Source organism: Arachis ipaensis, chromosome B10, assembly GCF_059453495.1.
Source record: "Arachis ipaensis isolate K30076 ecotype BB chromosome B10, ASM5945349v1, whole genome shotgun sequence".
In the NCBI taxonomy this organism is placed as follows: domain Eukaryota; kingdom Viridiplantae; phylum Streptophyta; class Magnoliopsida; order Fabales; family Fabaceae; genus Arachis; species Arachis ipaensis.
In genome coordinates this window covers 123,683,686-123,704,539 of record NC_142435.1, presented here as the reverse complement: position 1 = coordinate 123,704,539, position 20,854 = coordinate 123,683,686, and the positions used below count along the sequence as shown (strand labels likewise).

General features: G+C 35.8%; 2 protein-coding genes across 2 annotated transcripts; one reads left to right on the top strand and one right to left on the bottom strand.

Moving 5' to 3' along the window:
* The first annotated feature begins 273 nt into the window (after positions 1-273).
* LOC107623937 (uncharacterized) lies at positions 274-3,684 on the top strand. The gene is made up of 6 exons (XM_016326347.3): positions 274-642; positions 787-842; positions 1,058-1,112; positions 1,273-1,353; positions 1,439-1,702; positions 3,410-3,684. Exons 1-5 carry the CDS (start codon positions 426-428, stop codon positions 1,684-1,686), a joined length of 657 nt encoding a protein of 218 aa, XP_016181833.1. The 5' UTR covers positions 274-425; the 3' UTR covers positions 1,687-1,702; positions 3,410-3,684.
* Positions 3,685-4,119: 435 nt separating this feature from the next.
* On the bottom strand, positions 4,120-4,985 carry ENODL14 (early nodulin-like protein 14). Its single transcript, XM_016323602.3, has 2 exons — positions 4,755-4,985; positions 4,120-4,662 (listed from the first exon to the last, which is right to left on the bottom strand). The coding sequence occupies exons 1-2, from the start codon at positions 4,933-4,935 to the stop codon at positions 4,289-4,291; spliced, it is 555 nt and encodes a 184-aa protein (XP_016179088.1). The 5' UTR covers positions 4,936-4,985; the 3' UTR covers positions 4,120-4,288.
* Between the last annotated feature and the right edge of the window lie 15,869 nt (positions 4,986-20,854).

Below are 20,854 nucleotides of genomic sequence, written 5' to 3'. Positions count from 1 at the left end.
TATATTGACTAAATTTATTATATAAAATTAAAAAATATTAATAAATTTTAAATTTTTATTTATAAAAATTAAATAAAAAATATATTAATTATTAACATCTCAAATAAATATATTCTAAAAAAAATTATTAATATAGGAATTAATTAGTTTTCCAATATTAAAAAACAAATGTCAGAATTAATATTTTTTTTTTTGTTAGGGTCTCCTTCGAAGGAATGACGAGAGACCGACCTGGGTGTATACTAATAAAAAAAAAGGGGTATGTTTATCGATATTTGATTATCGGGTAATTAACGTGTGTATAGTGTATACACAGTTACACGCAGTGCCACTAATCAACCTTAAAACCAAGGCGCAAGCCCTAGCTTTTGTTTTGTTTGCGCCATAAAAATACCTACAAGATAGTTGAAAGCAGAAAACCGAAAATGGTGAAAGCAGCAAGTGAAAGTGCGAGCGGTGCAGTCCCTGAATCCGTCATTGATTCAGTGAACGAGACTCTCTCAAACCTTCAAGAATTGAAGCAACACTTTCAGCAATTCATGCCTCTCTTCTCCGACCCTCAAGTCCTCTCTCAAATGCCCCCTCTCCACCGTGCTCACTCTTTCTTCCTCCTCAGCCAAATCACTTCTAATCTTCTCGCGTGTAATTCCAAATCCCTTCAAAAATGCACAAAGTTTACCTTTTTATCATTCTGTAATTTTACTATGCCAATTTCTTTTATTCTGCTTCGATGCAAAGTTTTGTTTTTTTTTTTTTAGTTAATATTATTGTTTTTGTTGTCTGCAGTGAATTTGAGGTGTAGCGGGGTTCACCCAGATGATCATCCTATTAAATCAGAGCTTGTAAGTTTCTGATAGTTTTGTGAAAGGGCTTGTGTGGTTTACATTTTTTTATACCAAAAGTTGAAATCTTTATGTTCCTGAAGCACTTCTTTGTGAAGATTTTATCAGAGCATATGTTACAGCTTATAAAATGTAACCAAATGAACTCTAACTCTGTTGCATGCTTATTCCTTTCTTATTTGTTTGATTGAATTGCTCGACTTCTGAATTCTTAGGATAGAGTGAACTTATATCAAGACAAACTGGAACGTTTGCTAGATTTAATGCAAGGTATGTGTTGCTTTTTTTTTTTTTTAACAATGTGTTGAATGTGTGGTGGGTTTGAAGAGGCCTTTTAGTGAAAGAATTCCAGTTTGTATTAGCATTGTCCTATCCTTCAGTTATTTTTGTCTGAAATCCGATTGGAGTGCTTTCCATTTTGTGTGTGAAGCTCCACTTCGACCGTCTACCACCTTGAATTATCAGGCCGCTACGCGATTTATAGAACACTCTCTCCCCGACCTCACTCAAGGTGGGTAATGAATGAAGTATTTAATTTCTTTCTCAGATCATGGGTGTTGATCTTTTGTATGTAATGAGTTTGTTATTTCATGCAGAGCAGAGGCAAAATATGAGGAGCATAAGTAGAGGGGAGAGACGTCAAGGGTGTGCTGGTCAAAAGAGGAAGTATCAGTCTTCTGAAAAACAATCTGTTCAAAATGCCACCAAGGAATTCTTGGAGAAAGCAGCCCTTGAGCTTTTTGGTAATAATCCTGACAGTATTAAGGGACCATTACGATTTGACATGTCAGATGACGACAGCCATGATGATGACGACAACGACAATGAACAAACTGTAGCCTGATTTTTCCTGAATTCTGGTATTGTTTTCATTTCCAAAAGTCTTTTTTGGTTGTAGCTGCCATGTGAATCTAATATATGATTTAGAGTGTTTAGAAGTTTTACTGTCAGCAAGCATTATAATTTATAGTAATACATGTTGAAGATCTTTGTGAATTTTGCCTTTGTATCCACTAGATATATATATACACTGGCTAGGAAGCCGGAGTTGCATTTCGGTTTTAGTAGTACTAAACCATGATGAGGACTAAACCATTAACCCAGAAATATAAGTTGACAAAAATTAGCTGAGCAATTGCCGAATATATTAAAACTTAAAGGGCTAAAAAGCAAAACAAAGTGTCCATTATGGAATCCCTCTTAGGCCAATGGTAATTCAATGGTTACTTAGTCATCAACAGCTGCTACCTCACTAAGCTACCGGGCAGAGCCTACAGATCACTTAGCTGCTAAAAATGGATAAGATAATAGAGTATCTTACCAGGGAAGAGAGCTGGACTCAATCTCAGTCTTCATTTTCGGAAAGTCAATGACAGACTTTTGTTTTCAAGACTTTACTAGCTTTCTACTTTCATACTTGACTTTACTACCTTAGCTGAATTAGGACGGAAAGTGTGACATACTTCAAATCGATAATTAATCCCTTCTAAGGCCAATCTTCCATACGATGACAGAAAAATGGGTCACGAAGGCTCTTTCCTTGAAACCTAGCTTTCCTAACTCTAACTACCAGACCTTTTGGTCAAGAGGCATTCTCTAACTGATCTATCAAATGCTCTTTCTTTAACAGCTAATAAATCAAGGGCAGGAACTGACCTACTATATAGCCCTTCTCTAACTTGAAGCTATCCTTTCAAAGTGAAATTGAATCCCTAACTTCCCAAGGAGTGGAGAATATGAATATAGGATCCGATTGAGCTGCTAACTTGAACTTCCTCAATTCAACTGCAGCCTTTCCTCCCTTTTTAGTATTAGTAAAAGACCAAGAGCTAGGGGTTTACTCAATGAGTGGGAGAAAACGGGCACATTCTTAAAAAATACATGACTCTGGCTTCTATGTCTTCTCTTGCAGCTTATGACTGATTAATGAATGCTATAGTCATTCTTACTTCGTAGTGCTTAATGCTCAGCCAAATAAAACGAAAACGAACAAGGAAGCTCCTTATTCTCAAGTACTGGCATGTAACAAAAGAGAAGTAAGATTACAGCCTTCCAGGCCTACTTTCTTCCAATGCATTCGTATTTCCGTAAGGAAGTGCTTTCTTTCTTACTTTAAGACTTCCCTACCTATGGTCTTTCTGTAACTGAAAAATCAATTAGTCTGGATCTTAGCGCTAACTTCAGCCTACTAGCTTGATTCTCAATTTCCTCGAGCACAACAAGATAAATAGGAATCGAAGCCTGATCTCCGGCTTTCCTAAAAGCTGCTTCGGTCCCAAACTATTTGTTTTTTTGAGTTACAGCTCATAATATCCATACTTCTCTCAGGACGGAAGTCTAACTTACTTCTAAGTACTTTTAGTACACAAAGGTCAGTGTAAAAAGAGAAACTACTTACTAAGTCCTCAATACTTAACTTTTTGGTGTTTTGTGCTATCTTAAAGCATTAAGCTTAATTGTTTTTAATTAATCTTATGAGGATTCCACGCACTTACAAGTTACAATTCTAACCATTACCTTTTCTTTTTTTTTTTGGTTGAAATCTCTGTCTTTTCCATCAAATTTAGGATTCAATGCAAACTGGTATTATTTGGATAGCTATCTTGGCGACACAGACTCACTGTTCATGACATGGTGGCATGTTGGTGGCCTGTGTGAAGTTATTTTCATTGTTCGCAAGAGAGGAGCACTATGTCTGTGTATGCTTGTTATATCGTGTTCTAGGTTGGATTCTATACTTTTCAGTTTTCACTGTTTGTGTATATGCTTCAATTTTGGATGATAGTTTTTCTGCTTGATTTATTTTTGCTGATGCATCGTTATTTTAGTACACATTTTTGCATAACTGGGTTTCCACAAAACAATTTCAGAATTTTAGCTCCTTTTCAGTATCATAATTTGTTAGCAGCCATTGCTGGTATCTCCTTCCTGCTGTTTTTAAAACAAGTGAGGAAAAAAAAGATCATTTTTAAAAGTTAATTATCCCAAATTACTATAAGAAATTTTTAGTAGGGCATTCCAGGTCTTAACAAATTTTAATCACCAAATCCCTACATCAAAATTATTTTCTTTTTAAAAGTGGATCGGTTTGAAATTTTTAAAACTTTAGAGACTGTATCGAATAAAGATAGAGATTGATTTGTCTAATTTTTTACCAAATTTTGACATTGAGTGTCTATCAAAAATAAAATAGTTAAAATTTATTACTCGATTAGTCATTATGAATTTCTTGAAAAAAAAATCCTTAATTTCTATAAATTTGAATCAAATACTTAAATTTGAAAGAATATGCGCACGAGGTAAATTTCTTATAAAAAGAATCATATGATAAATTATAACAAAACTAGAAAGAATAAGAAATCACAGTAATCTCACTGTGACGCACACTCTCACAGAAACCTATTAACTTGTATAAAATGCAAAATTGGAGGGTAATTCATTCACATTCACATCAGAAAACAGCCCACACTCATAGCCACCACTCCCAGAGCCATCAGAAGGCCACTCTTCAAAACCGTGGCATCACTACTCGGAGCAACAGCTGGACCTTCAAACTCTCCTGATGGTGCCGGAGAAGGCGCTGGAGAGAAACCAGCAGACCATCTTCCTCCCCTCGGAGACATAACGACGACAACGAGCTTCTGGCCTTTCTCGCAGTGACCCTTTGCCCCACTGATGAAGTAGAATGCGCCTGGACGGTCAAGCTCCACCTTAGTGATGCCATCATTGTACTCCTTCATTGGGTTTGAGGTGCTGCAGTTACCATAGTCTTCTTTGTCCACTTCCAAAACCGAGTCTTTTCTGCCATTGTATTTCCACACTGAAATGACAAAGTATGTCAGTGATTGAAGATTGAGATTATTATGAAACAAGAAAAAGAAAGAAAGAAAAGGTGATGCTATTATTTGTCACCAAGATGATCGCCAACTTGGAAACGAGATCTTTCAGCCCATTTGTTGAGAGAGTTGGCTTCAGAGGATGGAATCTTCCAAGCATCAATCTTGCCACCAACCAAGTGCTCCTTAGCTGAGGAGAATCCAAAGAGAAGAAACAAGGTGAAGATTGCAGAGGAAACTATTGAACAACCAGCCATTGTATTATTTTGAGAAAACAAAGAAGAAAGAGGTGGTTTATGTTGTTCTTTCGGGCTTTGTTGTGTTGTGTATACTATATATATATATAACACTAACCAAGAGAAAGTAGCCGTTGAGGCAGAGACTGAGAAATGCCTAATGAGTGTGGGGGCCACTGTAACGGTACAAGCGCTCATGGAAATTGCACTCTCTCTCTCTGTAACACTGTTTCCACATATGATGAAAAATGAAACGAAAGAAAACGAGAAGAAAAATAAATACAAGGGAAAAAAATAGAAAGAAAAATAAATTATTTTATGTGTTGTTTGGATAAAAAAATAGAGGAAATTTTTTTCTGTTTAGATGAAATGAAAAGTGAGAAATGAAAAGTGAGAAGAGCAAAAATTATAATAGAAAAAAATTATATTAATACCTTTAGATTTTTTTATTTTTTGAGTGAAGTATCGTTTTTGTTCCCCACGTTTGTGGTAAGTCCTAAAGTTGTCTCTAACGGTTTAATCGTCTTATTTAAATTCCTAACGTTTCAAAATTGACTCAATGTTGTCCTGCCGTTAGGGATCCGTTAACAGAATTGACGGCAGGACAAAATTGAGACGATTTTGAAACGTTAGGGACTTAAATAGGATGAAAACGTTGGGGACAAAAACGATACATAGAAATAAATTTTAATTTTATCCTTCAATAATATCAATTTTTTACTATACACAGTATTCAATTATTTTTTAATCACATCTAAGTAAATTACACTTAATTATATTACTTTCATTCTAAATAGATTATTTTTTTTATAATTTTACTCTTAAAGATTTTTAGTTATCATGAAATATTTGTAGAATGATTAGTATATAAACTTGCAGAAAAAAAATATATATAATAAAATATAAATTATATCTTTTATCTCTAATGTATCAAAATTATTTAAAATTATAAAAAAATAATTTATTTAAAATAAAAATAATGTGATTAAGTGTAATTTACTTAAATGTAATTAAAAAATAATTGAATACTATGTACAGTAAAAAATTGATATTATTGAAAGACAAAATTGAATTAAAAATTATTTTTATGTATCATTTTTGTTCCCAACGTTTTTGTCCTATTTAAGTCCCTAACGTTTCAAAATTGTTTCAATTTTGTCCCGCCGTCAATTCTGTTAACGGATCTCTAACGGCAGGACAACATTGAGTCAATTTTGAAACGTTAGGGACTTAAATAGGACGATTGAAACGTTAGGGACAACTTTGGGACTTACCCAAACGTTGGGGACAAAAATAATACTTTACTCTTATTTTTTTTTATTAATCAAATGGTGAATTAGTAATTTTACCTTTATTTATACATTTTTTCTTTATTTTCATCAGAAGAATAAATTTTGGTAGGTGGCACACTATTTTTTGTTGAGTAAAGTATCGTTTTTGTCCCCAACGTTTGGGGTAAGTCCTGTTTGTGTCTCTAACGTTTATATAGTCTTATTTGTATCTTTAACATTTGTAAAAGTGATTCAATTTTATCCTTCCGTCAATTGCACATCATGAGTTTCGGTTAGAGTTCTAGAAATCTCTTATTGAAATTAGAATACAGATGTCTGTCTGACACAAAATCAATGATTCACCCTGAGTAATAGCTCACACAATTCTGTTTGTGTTTCTAACGTTTATATAGTCCTATTTGTATCCTTAATATTTGTAAAAGTGATTCAATTTTATCCTTCCGTCAATTGCACATCATGAGTTTCGGTTAGAGTTCTGAAAATCTCTTATTGAAATTAGAATATAGATGTCTGACACAGAATCAATGATTCACCCTGAGTAATAGCTCACATAATCAATGATCCACCCTGAGTAATAACTCATCAAAAGTTGAAACTAATCCCTGCGATATTTAATTAATTTTTTTTAGGGATATAATTGAATCTGAAGATAAATAATGGATACAATATTAAAACTGAATACATCCAAGTGAGACATAATTAAAAAATACAATCTGATCTTTTAGTGTAGTTGACGACACAAAAATATTGAATCACTTTTACAAACGTTAGAGATACAAATATGACGATTTAAATGTTAGGAATACAAATAGAACTTACTCCAAATGTTGGGACAAAAACAATATTTTACTCCTTTTTTTTTTCTTCTATTCAATTTTCCTTTCTCGTCTAAACAATAAAAAATTCATATTTTCGTCCATTTTCTTTCTTCACATTTTCGTCCTTTTTTTCTTCCATTCAATTTTCCTTTCTCGTCTAAACAAAAATGATACATATAAATTAGTAATCTATTGACGCCTTGACAGTAAAATAAATTTCTTTCTTTTTATCATTAATTATAAACAAATCTAATTATTTAATATATCATTTTTTTTAAAAATAGCATCGATTTGTGTTAGTATTAAAACACGCTATGTATAACATTAGAATCATAATAATTTTTTAAAATATATAAAATAAAATATTAAAATTAGTAATCCATAAAAATATAAAAAAAAATCATAATAATTAGTAAAAAAATATTAAATAAAATATTAAAATTATTAATAAATCTCAATATAATTAATCCATAAATATTAATTTATATATGATTAATGACGTCATATTTTTTCAAAAAATAGTTAAAAAGAGAAAGGTATTCAATCGAGCACTAAAATGGCCCACGTTAGTATATTTGGTATTATAATGTAATCTGTTGAAAAATTAGAGTTATTGAGATATTAATTATTGATAATTGACTCACTAAAATATAAGAAAGAATTATAATAATAATTACTAAAAAAATATAAAATAGAATATTAAAATTATTGACAAATTTTAATATAAATAATTATTAAATGTTAATTTATGTATGATTAATTATATAATATTTTTTAAAAAATAATTGAAAAAAAAATGTATGCAAACGGACACCAGCCACGTTAGCATGCTTGGGATAAAAATATAATTTATGGTAGAATAATACTTGTGTATATATCCGTATACGAGAAATATTTTTTTATTTTGGTATTATGTTTGAAATATGCTTTTGAAAAAAAAAATTATAAACATATTTAACTTATTTAACATATTTTTTATTTATGTGATTACACATATACTCGATGAATTATTTTATAAAATTCTCATAGAGTGTGAATCTCAACTTAGATCCATCTCTATAACACATTAAGACAAATTTAAAAATAACTTCTTATATCAAATTTAAAAATATTTTTATAACTATTTCAATTCAACATTACTTATCAAGTTCTAGCACAATAAAAATACCGCACTACTAAAGTTATTATAGATTTTAAATTTTCTTTTTCAGTTAGAAGTCCTATTATATCTATAAAAAAGGATATCTTCGAAAAACGATATTTATTATCGATTTACAAAGAAGGGTAAGAATTCAAAAAAAAAAAAAAATCAACGAAACCGAAGATAAAAAGATATTGGTATCGAAGAAATCCCTTGTAACAAAATTTATTTTTATTTTAGACGATAGAAGTGGCCGTTACGATATATAAAAAAAATGCTCGATTTGTGTTACGGACTGTCAAGTCCAGCCCAAGAAGTCGCCGGGTCGGGGCATTGCCCCACCCAGGCCCAAACCTCCAGCGAAAGAGTTCCACGGGTCGGTCCCCCATACCCGACCCAGGGCCCGACCGACTTACCACCCAAAGCGTGCTATCGCTCGGGTCGGTGTCCTCAGGGTCAGTACCCGGCATCCCGACCCAAAGTCCGGGATGACCTGCTCACGTGGGAAGCGACAGCTCACAGCTCCTCTATCAATGGACTCAACCATTGATAGGCCCACCCAACGTAGTATATAAGGGGAGAGGACAGCTCTCCCCCCGAGGTACGTCACTTTCTTACCTAATACAGCCATCCTCTGGTACGGACTCTGACTTGATCGTCGGAGTGTCCTTGCAGGTGGCCACCCCCTCGCTCCGTTCAGCCTCTAGCGTCAGCACACTTTGATTCTCGCTTCACGTCAGCTCGGGGTCTCTCCCTCTCTCCTACTGATCACCACCCGACAACCCGAGAACACCAGGTAACGAACAATTTGAAAATGTCACAACAAAAAAGGGTGCAAAATTCTTTCATCTGCGTAATGGATATAACCCGAAACAACACTCACGCATGAATGATCAAAATATATTTAAACCAACTAATTTAAATATGAATGGTATGACCCTTACTTATCAAGTGTGAGTTATCGCTTTTCTCTTAGAGTATTTTTTTTTGTTTGATACAAAGCAGAAAAGAATTTGATAAAATTGGAGAGTTTTGAGTACAAAATGATATTTTTTCTAAAGTAAATTCTATATTTATGGCTAGTTGATTTGAACTTAATCTTATTTGATCGACATCAACGTTGATCATATCATAAACTCTCACTTAAGATAGTTTTTTTTCCCTTAAATATATATATATATATATATATATATATATATATATATTGTGCACTATATAGGATACTCTTATAAAATAATATCAAAAGAAAGAATTAATTAATAATTGTGGAGTTTAAAGAACTAAGAACAAATCAATTGATGATAACTAAACATTATTATTAAGTTAACAACCCAACTAGGTATGTGATTAGGTTGTTCATGATGCAGAAAATTATAGAAAGTAAACCTGGCCTAATAAACAAGGTAACACAACCCAAAGAAGTGACAATTTTGTGTGGTTAGTGAGTAGAAATCAATATGGACCAAAACTAAGTATCACGCCCAAGTCCATTCAAATCACTCACTCACAAATAGCCTAAAGTATGGTTGCTAGTCACTAACTAAATTGAAGAAAAGTAATTCACTTCCCAGTTCTCTCTCTTCTCTTTTCTCTACCCACGTGAATCACCTCCAAAAAATAAAGCAAGAAAAAGGAACTCTCCTTAGAGCTCAAATCAAAGATGAAAAAGTGGGTTACCAAAATCAAGCAAGAAGAAGAAAGTCAAATGAGTTAGGGCTATAAGCAAAGATCAAATCCGAAGCCTACATCTGAGAAATATTTTTCTCTTTGTGCTTTATTGAAGATTGTTGAAGAAACCTTTCCTCTACATGCACCGAATTGGTAAAATGAAGGTTATAGAACTCTGCTATAGATCAAGGGTCAAGAAAGAAACTTGGAGCCAAAACACAAATGAATGGCTCAGATTCTTGAAGAAATTTAAAGAAGGATGAAAGAGAAGAAGGTTGGTATGGATGCATGTTTACTGAAATCACTGCCACAATCCCATGTCTCTTCTACACCGCCACTGTTGCTGATTTTGGGAAAGAAGAAGTTAACTGTTCAAACCAAGTTTCAAACTTTAGAAGCTTTACTCCTCTATTAAAGGGGTAAACGGCCAGAGATTGATTCGAGGAGTGAGCACATAGTTTGGGTTCTTGTAGCTTACAAAGCTATCCCTTCTTCTTCTTGAACGAGTTTACATTAAATTTTTTGTTCTTCGGTGATCATCTTTTTTTGTTTCTTTTTAATGGAAAAAAGGCATTAAGTGACGAATTAGTAAAAACCATTGAGATAAAAGACAAAGAGAGTTATCAGATAAAAGCCAGAAAATTATGCCAAAACTCTTTTGTATGTTTTTCTATTTTGTACATATGATCTTGAGGGGATTTTCTTGCTAAGTTGGATGAGCACTTAGTGATTGCAAGTCTAGAGAGTGAACCTAGCCAAATCTAGCTTGGGTAGAAGCGATTTGTCATAGATAGGATTGGGTTGAATCCTAGAAAAATTAGTGTTTGTAATCTTTTAAAGACAGTGAAATATTCTACCATTGTTATGGGAGAGACTGGATGTAGGTCACATTGCACATGGTAGCTGAACCAGGATACATGGCTATGTGATTTTCTTCTCTCTACTCCCTTTTGGTTTTCTACGATAAGAGACAAAACAAAAATGTCTCTTGCATTATCTATATTTCTGAAGTCACAGCTATCCTCAAACAGCGAAGTTCCTCTGTGATGAGCGGATAATTTATACGCTTTTTGGCATTATTTTTAGTATGTTTTTAGTATATTTTAGTTAGTTTTTATTATGTTTTTATTAGTTTTTAAATAAAAATTACTTTTCTGTACTTTACTATGAGTTTGTGTATTTTTCTGTGATTTCAGGTATTTTCTGGCTAAAATTGAGGGACCTGAGCAAAAATCTGATTCAGAGGCTGAAAAAGGACTGCAGATGCTGTTGGATTCTGACCTCCATGCACTCGAAGTGGATTTTCTGGAGCTACAGAAGTCCAATTGGTGCACTCTCAATTGCGTTGGAAAGTAGACATCCTGGGCTTTCCAGCGATATATAATAGTTCATACTTTGCTCGAGATTTGATGGCCCAAACAGGCGTTCCAAGTCAGCTCAAGAATTCTGGCGTTTAACTCCAGAACTGGCACAAAAGCTGGAGTTAAACACCCAAACTGGCACAAAAGCTGGCGTTTAATTCCAAGAAAAGTCTCTACACATGAAAGCTTCAATGCTCAGCCTAAGCACACACCAAGTGGGCCCCGGAAGTGGATTTTTACACTAAACACCCTAGCTTACTCATTTTCTGTAACCCTAGGTCACTAGTTTACTATAAAAACTACTTTTAGTGATTCATCTTGTACCTCATGACACTTTACACGTTTCATATTGTATTCTCTACGGCATGAGTCTCTAAACCCCATTGTTGGGGTGAGGAGCTCTGCTGTTCTTCATGAATTAATGTAATTACTACTGTTTTCCATTCTATCACGCTTGCTTCTATTCTAAGATATTCATTCACACTTCAACCTGATGAATGTGATGATCCGTGACACTCATCATCATTCTCACCTATGAACGCGTGCCTGACAACCACCTCCGTTCTACCTTAGATTGAATGCATATCTCTTAGCCTCATGATTCAGATCAGAGTCTTCGTGGTATAAGCTAGAATTATTGGCGGCCATTCCTGAGATCCGGAACGTCTAAACCTTGTCTGTGGTATTCTGAGTAGGATCTGGGAAGGGATGACTGTGACGAGCTTCAAACTCGCGAGTGTTGGGCGTAGTGACAGATGCAAAAGGATCAATGGATCCTATTCCGACATGATCGAGAACCGACAGATGATTAGCCGTGCGGTGACAGCGCATTTGGAATATTTTCACTGAGAGGATGGGAAGTAGCCATTGACAACGGTGATGCCCAACTTAAAGCTTGCCATGGAAGGAGCCTTGCGTGCATGAAGAAGAAGATAGTAGGAAAGCAGAGATTCAGAAGACAAAGCATCTTCAAAGCCTCAACTTGTTCTTCATTACTGCATAACAAGTATTTATTTCATGTTCTTTTACTTTTTACAATTAAATCTGAGAATTATTGATATCCTGACTAAGAGTTACAAGATAACCATAGCTTACTTTAAGCCGACAATCTCCGTGGGATCGACCCTTACTCACGTAAGGTATTACTTGGACGACCCAGTGCACTTGCTGGTTAGTTGTGCGGAGTTGCAAAAGTGTGATTGTAATTTCGTGCACCATGTTTTTGGCGCCGTTGCCGGGGATTGTTCGAGTTTGGACAACTGACGGTTTATCTTGTTGCTTAGATTAGGAATATTTTATTTTTGTTGGTTTAGAGTCTTTTATTTGAGTTTAGTTTCATATTTTAAGTTTGGTGTCAATTGCATGCTTTTATTTTCTTTTAATTTTTCGAAATTGCATGTCCTTAGTTCTTTCTTGATTTAAAAAAAAAAATTCTAAGTTTGGTGTCTTCTTTGTGTTTTCCTTTAATTTTTCGAAAATTTATGTTTGGTTTTCTAAAAATTTTAAGTTTGGTGTGTTTTTGTGCTTTTATTTACTTAAAAATTTTTCAAAAATTTGTTCTTGGTGTTCATCTTGATCTTCAAAGTCTTCTTGGTGTTCACCTTGACATTCAAAGTTTTCTTGTTTGTCCTCTCTGTTTTGATCTAAAATTTCTAAGTTTAGTGTCATTTTGTTGTTTTTCTCTTTCTTCATTAAAATTCAAAAATAAAAAAAATATATTTTCTTTATTTTACTCATAATTTTCGAAATTTGGCATTAAAGTAGTCAAAGATTTTCAAAATCATATCTTTTCTTTTTAGTCAAGTCAAAATTCTAATTTCAAAAATTGATCTTTTCAAATCTTTTTCAAAAATCAAATCTTTTTAATTTATTGCAATCATATCTTCTCAATCAAATCTTTTTCAAAATAATTTTCAATCATATCTTTTTGATTGCCAATTTCAAAATCTTTTTAATTAATTAATTAATTTAGTCTTCAATTTGCTTTTATTTTATTTTCTTTTTTTCGAAATTTTATTTTATTTTATTTTCTATTTATTTTATTTTATTCTATTTTAATTTCGGTCACTTTTAATTAAATAAATAAAAATATAATTTATTTGTAATTCATATCAATTCATTTTTCTCCATCATGGACATAAGTGGAAATGAACAGTCCAGAAGGACTCTGGGGTCATATGCTAACCCCATTACAGCTGCATATGGGAGTAGCATCTGTATACCTCCCATCAAAGCAAGCAGTTTTGAGCTAAATCCTCAGCTCATTATCATGGTGCAGCAAAATTGTCAGTATTCCGGTCTTCCACAAGAAGAACCTACTGAGTTTCTAGAACAATTCTTATAAATTACTGACACAGTACGTGATAAAGAAGTGGATCAGGATGTCTACAGATTATTACTGTTTCCATTTGCTGTAAAAGATCAAGCTAAGAGGTGGTTAAATAACCAACCCACAGCAAGCATAAAAATATGGAGACAGTTATCAGACAAATTCCTGAATCAATTTTACCCTCCAAAAAGGATGACACAGCTAAGGCTGGACATCCAAGGCTTTAAACAAGAGGATCATGAATCCCTTTATAATGCCTGGGAGAGGTATAGAGGGATGCTAAAGAAATGCCCCTCTGAAATGTTTTCAGAGTGGGTACAGTTAGACATCTTTTACTTTGGACTTACAGAAAGAGCTCAAATATCTCTAGACCACTCAGCTGGTAGATCTATACACATGAGAAAAACAATTAAAGATGCTCAAGAACTCATAGATATAGTTGCTAGAAATCAACATCTGTACTCAAACAGTGAGTCCTCCATAAAAGAAGAGGCTATGGCAGTAACTACTGATCCTAATCCTCAAGAACAGATTGTTGAACTTAATCAGCAATTACTCCTTATGACAAAACAATTAGCAGAATTCAAAGAGATGCTCCAAGACACTAAAAATGCTAACAAGAATATAGAAGCACAATTGAATCAGACAAGACAGCAGCTATCTAAACAGATAACAGAAGAATGCCAAGCTGTCCAACTAAGGAGCGGGAAGACATTGAATAACTCAGCTCAAAGTAGCAAAAAGTCAAGAAAGGAACAAATGAAAGAGGATGACCAAACCACTGCCCAAAATCCCTCTGAGGACATCAAGAGCCCAGAGAGGAATAACTCTGGCATTCAAACGCCAGAAAAGGGGGAAAAGTTGGCGTTAAACGCCCATCCAGCACCCAATCTTGGCGTTCAAACGTCAATGAGGGATCAGACACCTGCAAGTGCTGATAGTAACCCCTCTAAGAAGGCTTCTCCAACCACTCTGTAGGGAATAAACCTGCAGCAACTAAGGTTGAAGAATATAAAGCCAAGATGAATTATCCTCAGAAGCTCCGCCAAGCAGAACAGGATAAACAATTTGCCCGCTTTGCAGACTATCTCAGGACTCTTGAAATAAAGATCCCGTTTGCAGAGGCACTTGAGCAAATACCCTCTTATGCTAAGTTCATGAAAGAGATCTTAAGTCATAAGAAGGATTGGAGAGAAACTGAAAGAGTGTTTCTCACTGAAGAATGCAGTGCAGTCATTCTGAAAAGCTTACCAGAAAAGCTTCAAGATCCAGGAAGCTTTATGATACCATGCACATTAGAGGGTGCTTGTACCAAGACAGCTCTATGTGACCTTGGAGCAAGTATCAACCTAATACCTGCATCCACTATCAGAAAGCTTGGGTTGACTGAAGAAGTCAAACCAACCTGGATATGTCTTCAACTTGCTGATGGCTCCATTAAATATCCATCAGGCATCATTGAGGACATGATTGTCAAGGTTGGGCCATTTGCCTTTCCCACTGACTTTGTAGTGCTGGAAATAGAGGAGCACAAGAGTGCAACTCTCATTCTAGGAAGACCTTTCCTAGCAACTGGACGAACTCTTATTAATGTACAAAAAGGGGAAGTGACACTGAGAGTCAATGAGGATGAGTTCAATTTAAATGCTGTCAAAACTATGCAGCATCCAGACACATCAAATGACTGCATGAGCACTGATATTATTGACTCTTTGGTGGAAGAGATTAATATGACTGAGAGTATTGAATCAGAGCTAGAGGACATCTTTAAAGATGTTCAGCCTGATTTGGAGGAACCAGAGAAAATAAAAGAACCTCTAAAAATCCCTCAGGAAGAGGAGAAACCTCCTAAACCAGAGCTCAAATCACTACTACCATTCCTGAAATATGCATTTCTGGGAGAGGGTGACACTTTTCCAGTGATCATAAGCTCTGCTTTAAATCCACAGGAAGAGAAAGCACTAATTCAAGTGCTAAGGACACACAAGACAGCTCTTAGGTGGTCCATAAATGATCTTAAGGGCATTAGCCCAGCAAGATGCATGCACAAGATCCTATTGGAGGATGATGCTAAGCCAGTGGTTCAACCACAGAGGCGGCTAAATCCAGCCATGAAGGAAGTGGTGCAGAAAGAGGTCACTAAGTTACTAGAGGCTGGGATTATTTATCCTATTTCTGATAGCCCCTGGGTGAGCCCTGTCCAAGTTGTCCCCAAGAAGGGAGGCATGACAGTGGTTCATAATGAAAAGAATGAACTGGTCCCCACAAGAACAGTTACAGGGTGGCGTATGTGTATTGACTATAGAAGGCTCAATACAGCCACCAGAAAGGATCATTTTCCCTTACCATTCATAGACCAGATGCTAGAGAGACTAGCAGGCCATGAATACTACTGCTTTTTGGATGGCTATTCAGGCTATAACCAAATTGCAGTGGATCCTCAAGACCAAGAGAAAACAGCATTCACATGTCCATCTGGAGTATTTGCTTACAGAAGAATGCCTTTTGGTCTGTGCAATGCACCTGCAACCTTTCAGAGGTGCATGCTCTCTATCTTCTCTGACATGGTAGAGAAGTTCCTGGAAGTCTTCATGGATGAATTCTCAGTATTTGGAGACTCATTCAGCTCCTGTCTTGATCATCTAGCACTTGTCCTAAAAAGGTGCCAAGAGACTAACCTGGTCTTAAACTGGGAAAAATGTCACTTTATGGTGACTGAAGGAATTGTCCTTGGGCACAAAATTTCAAGCAAGGGGATAGAGGTGGATCAAGCCAAGGTAGAGGTAATTGAGAAATTACCACCACCTGCCAATGTTAAGGCAATCAGAAGCTTTCTGGGGCATGCAGGATTCTATAGGAGGTTCATAAAGGATTTTTCAAAAATTGTAAAACCTCTAAGCAACCTGCTAGCTGCTGACACGCCATTTGTGTTTGACACAGAGTGTCTGCAGGTGTTTGAGACCCTGAAAGCCAAGCTGGTCACAGCACCAGTCATCTCTGCACCTGCTGGACATTACCATTCGAATTAATGTGTGATGCCAGTTACCATGCCATTGGTGCAGTGTTGGGACAAAGGCATAACAAGCTTCTGCACATCATTTACTATGCCAGTCGTGTTCTAAATGATGCACAGAAGAATTACACAACCACAGAAAAGGAGTTACTTGCAGTGGTTTATGCCATTGACAAGTTTAGATCCTATTTAGTAGGTTCAAAAGTGATTGTGTATACTGACCATGATGCTCTTAAATATCTACTCATAAAGCAGGATTCAAAACCCAGGCTCATAAGATGGGTGTTGCTTCTACAAGAGTTTGATATAGAAATAAGAGACAGAAAAGGGACAGAGAACCAGGTAGCTGATCACCTGTCCCGGATAGAACCAGTAGTAGGGGCGTCCCTCCCTCCTACTGAGATCTCTGAGACCTTTTTGGATGAGCAACTTTTTGCCATTTAGGAAGCACCATGGTTTGCAGACATTGCAAATTATAAAGCTGTGAGGTTCATACCCCAGGAGTACAGCATGTTGCAAAAGAAAAAAACTAATTTCTGATGCAAAGTACTACTTATGGGATGAACCATATCTCTTTAAGAGATGCGCAGACGGAATGATCCGCAGATGCGTCCCTAGAGAGGAGGCACAGAAGATCATGTGGCATTGCCATGGATCACAGTATGGAGGACATTTCGAAAGTGAGCGAACAGCCACTAAAGTCCTCCAATGTGGCTTCTATTGGCCTACTCTCTATAGAGATGTCCGAGAGTTTGTGCGTAACTGTGACAGTTGCCAAAGAGCTGGTAACTTGCCTCATGGTTATGCCATGCCTCAACAAGGGATCTTAGAGATTGAGTTGTTTGATGTATGGGGTATTAACTTCATGGGTCCTTTCCTACCATCATACTCAAACACTTACATTCTGGTGGCAGTAGACTACGTATCTAAATGGGTGGAGGCAATTGCCACACCCACTAATGATACCAAGACTGTGCTGAAGTTCTTCCAGAAATATATTTTCAGCAGATTTGGTGTTCCCAGAGTACTAATCAGTGATGTGGGCACCCATTTCTGTAATAAATAGCTTTACTCTGCTATGGTTCGATATGGAATTAGCCACAAAGTAGCAACTCCGTATCATCCACAGACAAATGGACAGGCTGAAGTCTCTAATAGAGAACTAAAGAGAATCCTGGAACGGACTGTAATTGCCCGTAGAAAGGATTGGGCAAAGAGCTTGGATGATGCTCTGTGGGCATACAGAACAGCATTCAAGACTCCTATAGGAACCTCTCCATACCAGCTTGTGTATGGCAAGGCCTGTCATCTGCCCGTGAAACTGGAACATAAAGCCTACTGGGCAACCAGATTCCTAAACCTGGATGCTAAGTTAGCTGGTGAGAAAAGATTGCTCCAGCTAAATGAGCTAGAGGAGTTCAGACTCAATTCTTTTGAAAATGCAAAAATTTATAAGGAAAAAGCAAAAAAGTGGCATGACAAGAAATTGTCATCCAGAGTCTTTGAGCCAGGACAAAAAGTTTTGCTGTTCAACTCTAGGCTCAGATTATTCCCCGGGAAATTAAAATCCCAGTGGAGGGGACCATATGTGATTACAGGAGTGTCACCATATGGATATGTTGAGCTTCAAGATATTGATTCTGACAAAAAGGTCATTGTTAATGGACAGAGAATCAAACATTATCTTGAAAGCAATTTTGAGCAAGAATGCTCAAAACTGAGGCTTGAATGAATCTCAGTAAAGGTCCAACTAAAGACAATAAAGAAGCGCTTGCTGGGAGGCAACCCAACCATTAGCAAGTTATTTGTTTTAATTAATACTTGTAGAAGTTTGATATACATTTTTTTTCAAAGGTTAATCATCAAAATTGAAGAAATTCACAGAGTTACAGAAGGATTCAGTGCAAAAAGTAGAGAAAAGGAGCTTGCTAGCAAGAAAACGCTAGTAAAGGGCATTTTAGGCATTAAATGCCAGAATGGATACCATTCTGGGTGTTTAACGCCAGAATTGTAGTATCCTAGGCGTTCAGAAAAATTCCCAGTGATAAAGGGGTTTCTGGCGTTTAACGCCAGCCAGGGTACCTGGCTGGGCGTTAAACGCCCATAATGGCCAACAATTGGGCGTTAAACGCCAGAATGGATACCATTCTGGGCGTTTAACGCCCAAAAGGCAGGGGGAGGAGATTTTATTTCCAACTTCAAATATTTTTTTTCAAATTTTCATGTTTTGACTCATAATTTTCTGCATAAACATGTTTCAAACTTTCATCATTCCCCCTCAATTTTCCAAAATTCAACAATTTTCTAAATCTCTTTTCAATTTTATTTCAAATCCTTCCCAAATCTTTTCAAAAACTCAATTATCCTCTTAATTTCTTTCCAAATCTTTTTCAACTCATCATATCATCTCTTATTTCTTAGATGCATAACCAAATTTTCAGATTTAACATCTTTATATCTTTTTCAATTACAAATGTCATCTTTTCCATATCATGATTTTATTTTCTTCCATCAATCATATCTCTATGTCATATCTCTTTCAAATTTTTCAAAATCCCTCCCCTCCTCCTATAAATATACATTCGGCCATCCCCTCCTCTCCACCATTCGAATTTGGCTCTTCTCCTCTCTCCCTTTCCTTTCTTTTGCTTGAGGGCAAGCAAACCTCTAAGTTTGGTGTGCTTTTCCGTGATCACTGAGCTAAGACTCATCAAGATCATGGCACCTAAGGAAAAATAAACCAATTCAAGAGGCAAGAAAGAGAATACTCCAAAGAGTCTTTGGAATCAAGAGAGGTTCTTAACCAAAGAGCATGTAGACCATTACCACAAAATAATGGGTCTGAGGTCAGTGATCCCGGAAGTTAAATTCAATTTGAAAGAAGATGAATATCCGGAGATCCAAGAGCAATTTCGAAACAGAGGATGGGAAATTCTATCCAATCCTGAGACAAAGGTTGGAAGAAATATTGTTCAGGAATTCTACTCAAATCTGTGGCTAACAGATAAGCAGAGAATAACTGGAACCACCTTTCACACCTACCGAACTATGGTCAGAGGGAGGCTTATTTACTTCCATCTGGACAAAATAAGAGAGGTCTTCAAACTGTCTCAACTACAAGATGATCCAGAATCCTTTAATATGAGAATGGTGAGAGTAGATAAGGGGTTGGATCAAGTTCTAGAGGACATATGCCTCCCTGGAACTAAGTGGATAACCAATTCAAAAGGTGTCCCAAACCAACTCAAGAGGGGAGATATCAAACCAGTTGCAAGAGGCTGGTTGGACTTCATTGGGCGTTCTATATTGCCCACTAGCAACCGCTCTGAGGTCATTGTAAAAAGAGCAGTGATGATTCATTGTATTATGCTGGGAAAAGAAGTGGAGATTCATCATCTGATTTCTTGTGAGATTTACACAATTGCAAACAAGAACTCCACTGAAGTCAAACTGGCCTACCCAAGCTTAATTTCTCTGCTATGTAAAGATGCTGGGGTGAGGATGGGAGTAGATGAATTCATCCCAATCGAACACCCAATCACCAAGAAGTCAATGGAAGGACAAGTGCAAGACAAATCCATCAAAAGGAGGGCGCAGGAGTTCCTCCCAAAAATTCCTGAAATTGACTACTAGATCCGTCTAGAAGCATCTGTTACCAAGCTGCAAGAAGTTATGGAACAACTTAAGAAAGAACAGTAGAATCAAAACTGCATGCTCTGCAAGCTGCTGAAGGAACAGGAGAAGTAGGGGCATGAGCTACAGGAGCTGAAGCGCCAGAAGCTCTCCCTTGAAGGACCAAGCACCCCACAGATTGAGGGAGCATCCACTTCTCAAAATCAAGGTTGTTGAGTCCTAACTCTGTGATAACCTTTATTATTAAGAGTCTATTTTAAGAGTCATTCATTTTTCTGCTTTTAATTTTCTGTCTTCTATTATTATGGGTCTGCTCTTATATTTATTTTTGAGTCTTATTTTTACTCCATAATCAATAAAATTTAAAGTTTATGTCTTAAAGCTATGAATATCCCATGAATCCATCACCTTTCTTAAAAAAAAATGTTCTTAATTGAAAAAGAAAAAGAAGTACATGAATTTCGAATTTTAAAATAGTTTAATTATTTTGATGTGGTGGTAATACTCTTGTTTTCTGAATGAATGCTTGAACAGTGCATGTTTTTGAATTTGTTGTTTATGAATGTTAAAATTGTTGGCTCTTGAAAGAATGATGAAAAAGGAGAAATGTTATTTGATGATATGAAAAATCATAAAATTGATTCTTGAAGCAAGAAAAAGCAGTGAATAGAAAGCTTGCAAAAAA

Coding starts and splice junctions, on each gene's coding strand:
- LOC107623937 (XM_016326347.3), top strand. CDS start 426: ATGGTGAAAGCAGCAAGTGAAAGTGCGAGCGGTGCAGTCCCTGAATCC. Junction 1,113..1,272: donor TTTGCTAGATTTAATGCAAG/GTATGTGTTGCT, acceptor TTGTGTGTGAAG/CTCCACTTCGACCGTCTACC. Junction 1,354..1,438: donor TCTCCCCGACCTCACTCAAG/GTGGGTAATGAA, acceptor TATTTCATGCAG/AGCAGAGGCAAAATATGAGG.
- ENODL14 (XM_016323602.3), bottom strand. CDS start 4,935: ATGGCTGGTTGTTCAATAGTTTCCTCTGCAATCTTCACCTTGTTTCTT. Junction 4,663..4,754: donor CCAAGTTGGCGATCATCTTG/GTGACAAATAAT, acceptor TTGTCATTTCAG/TGTGGAAATACAATGGCAGA.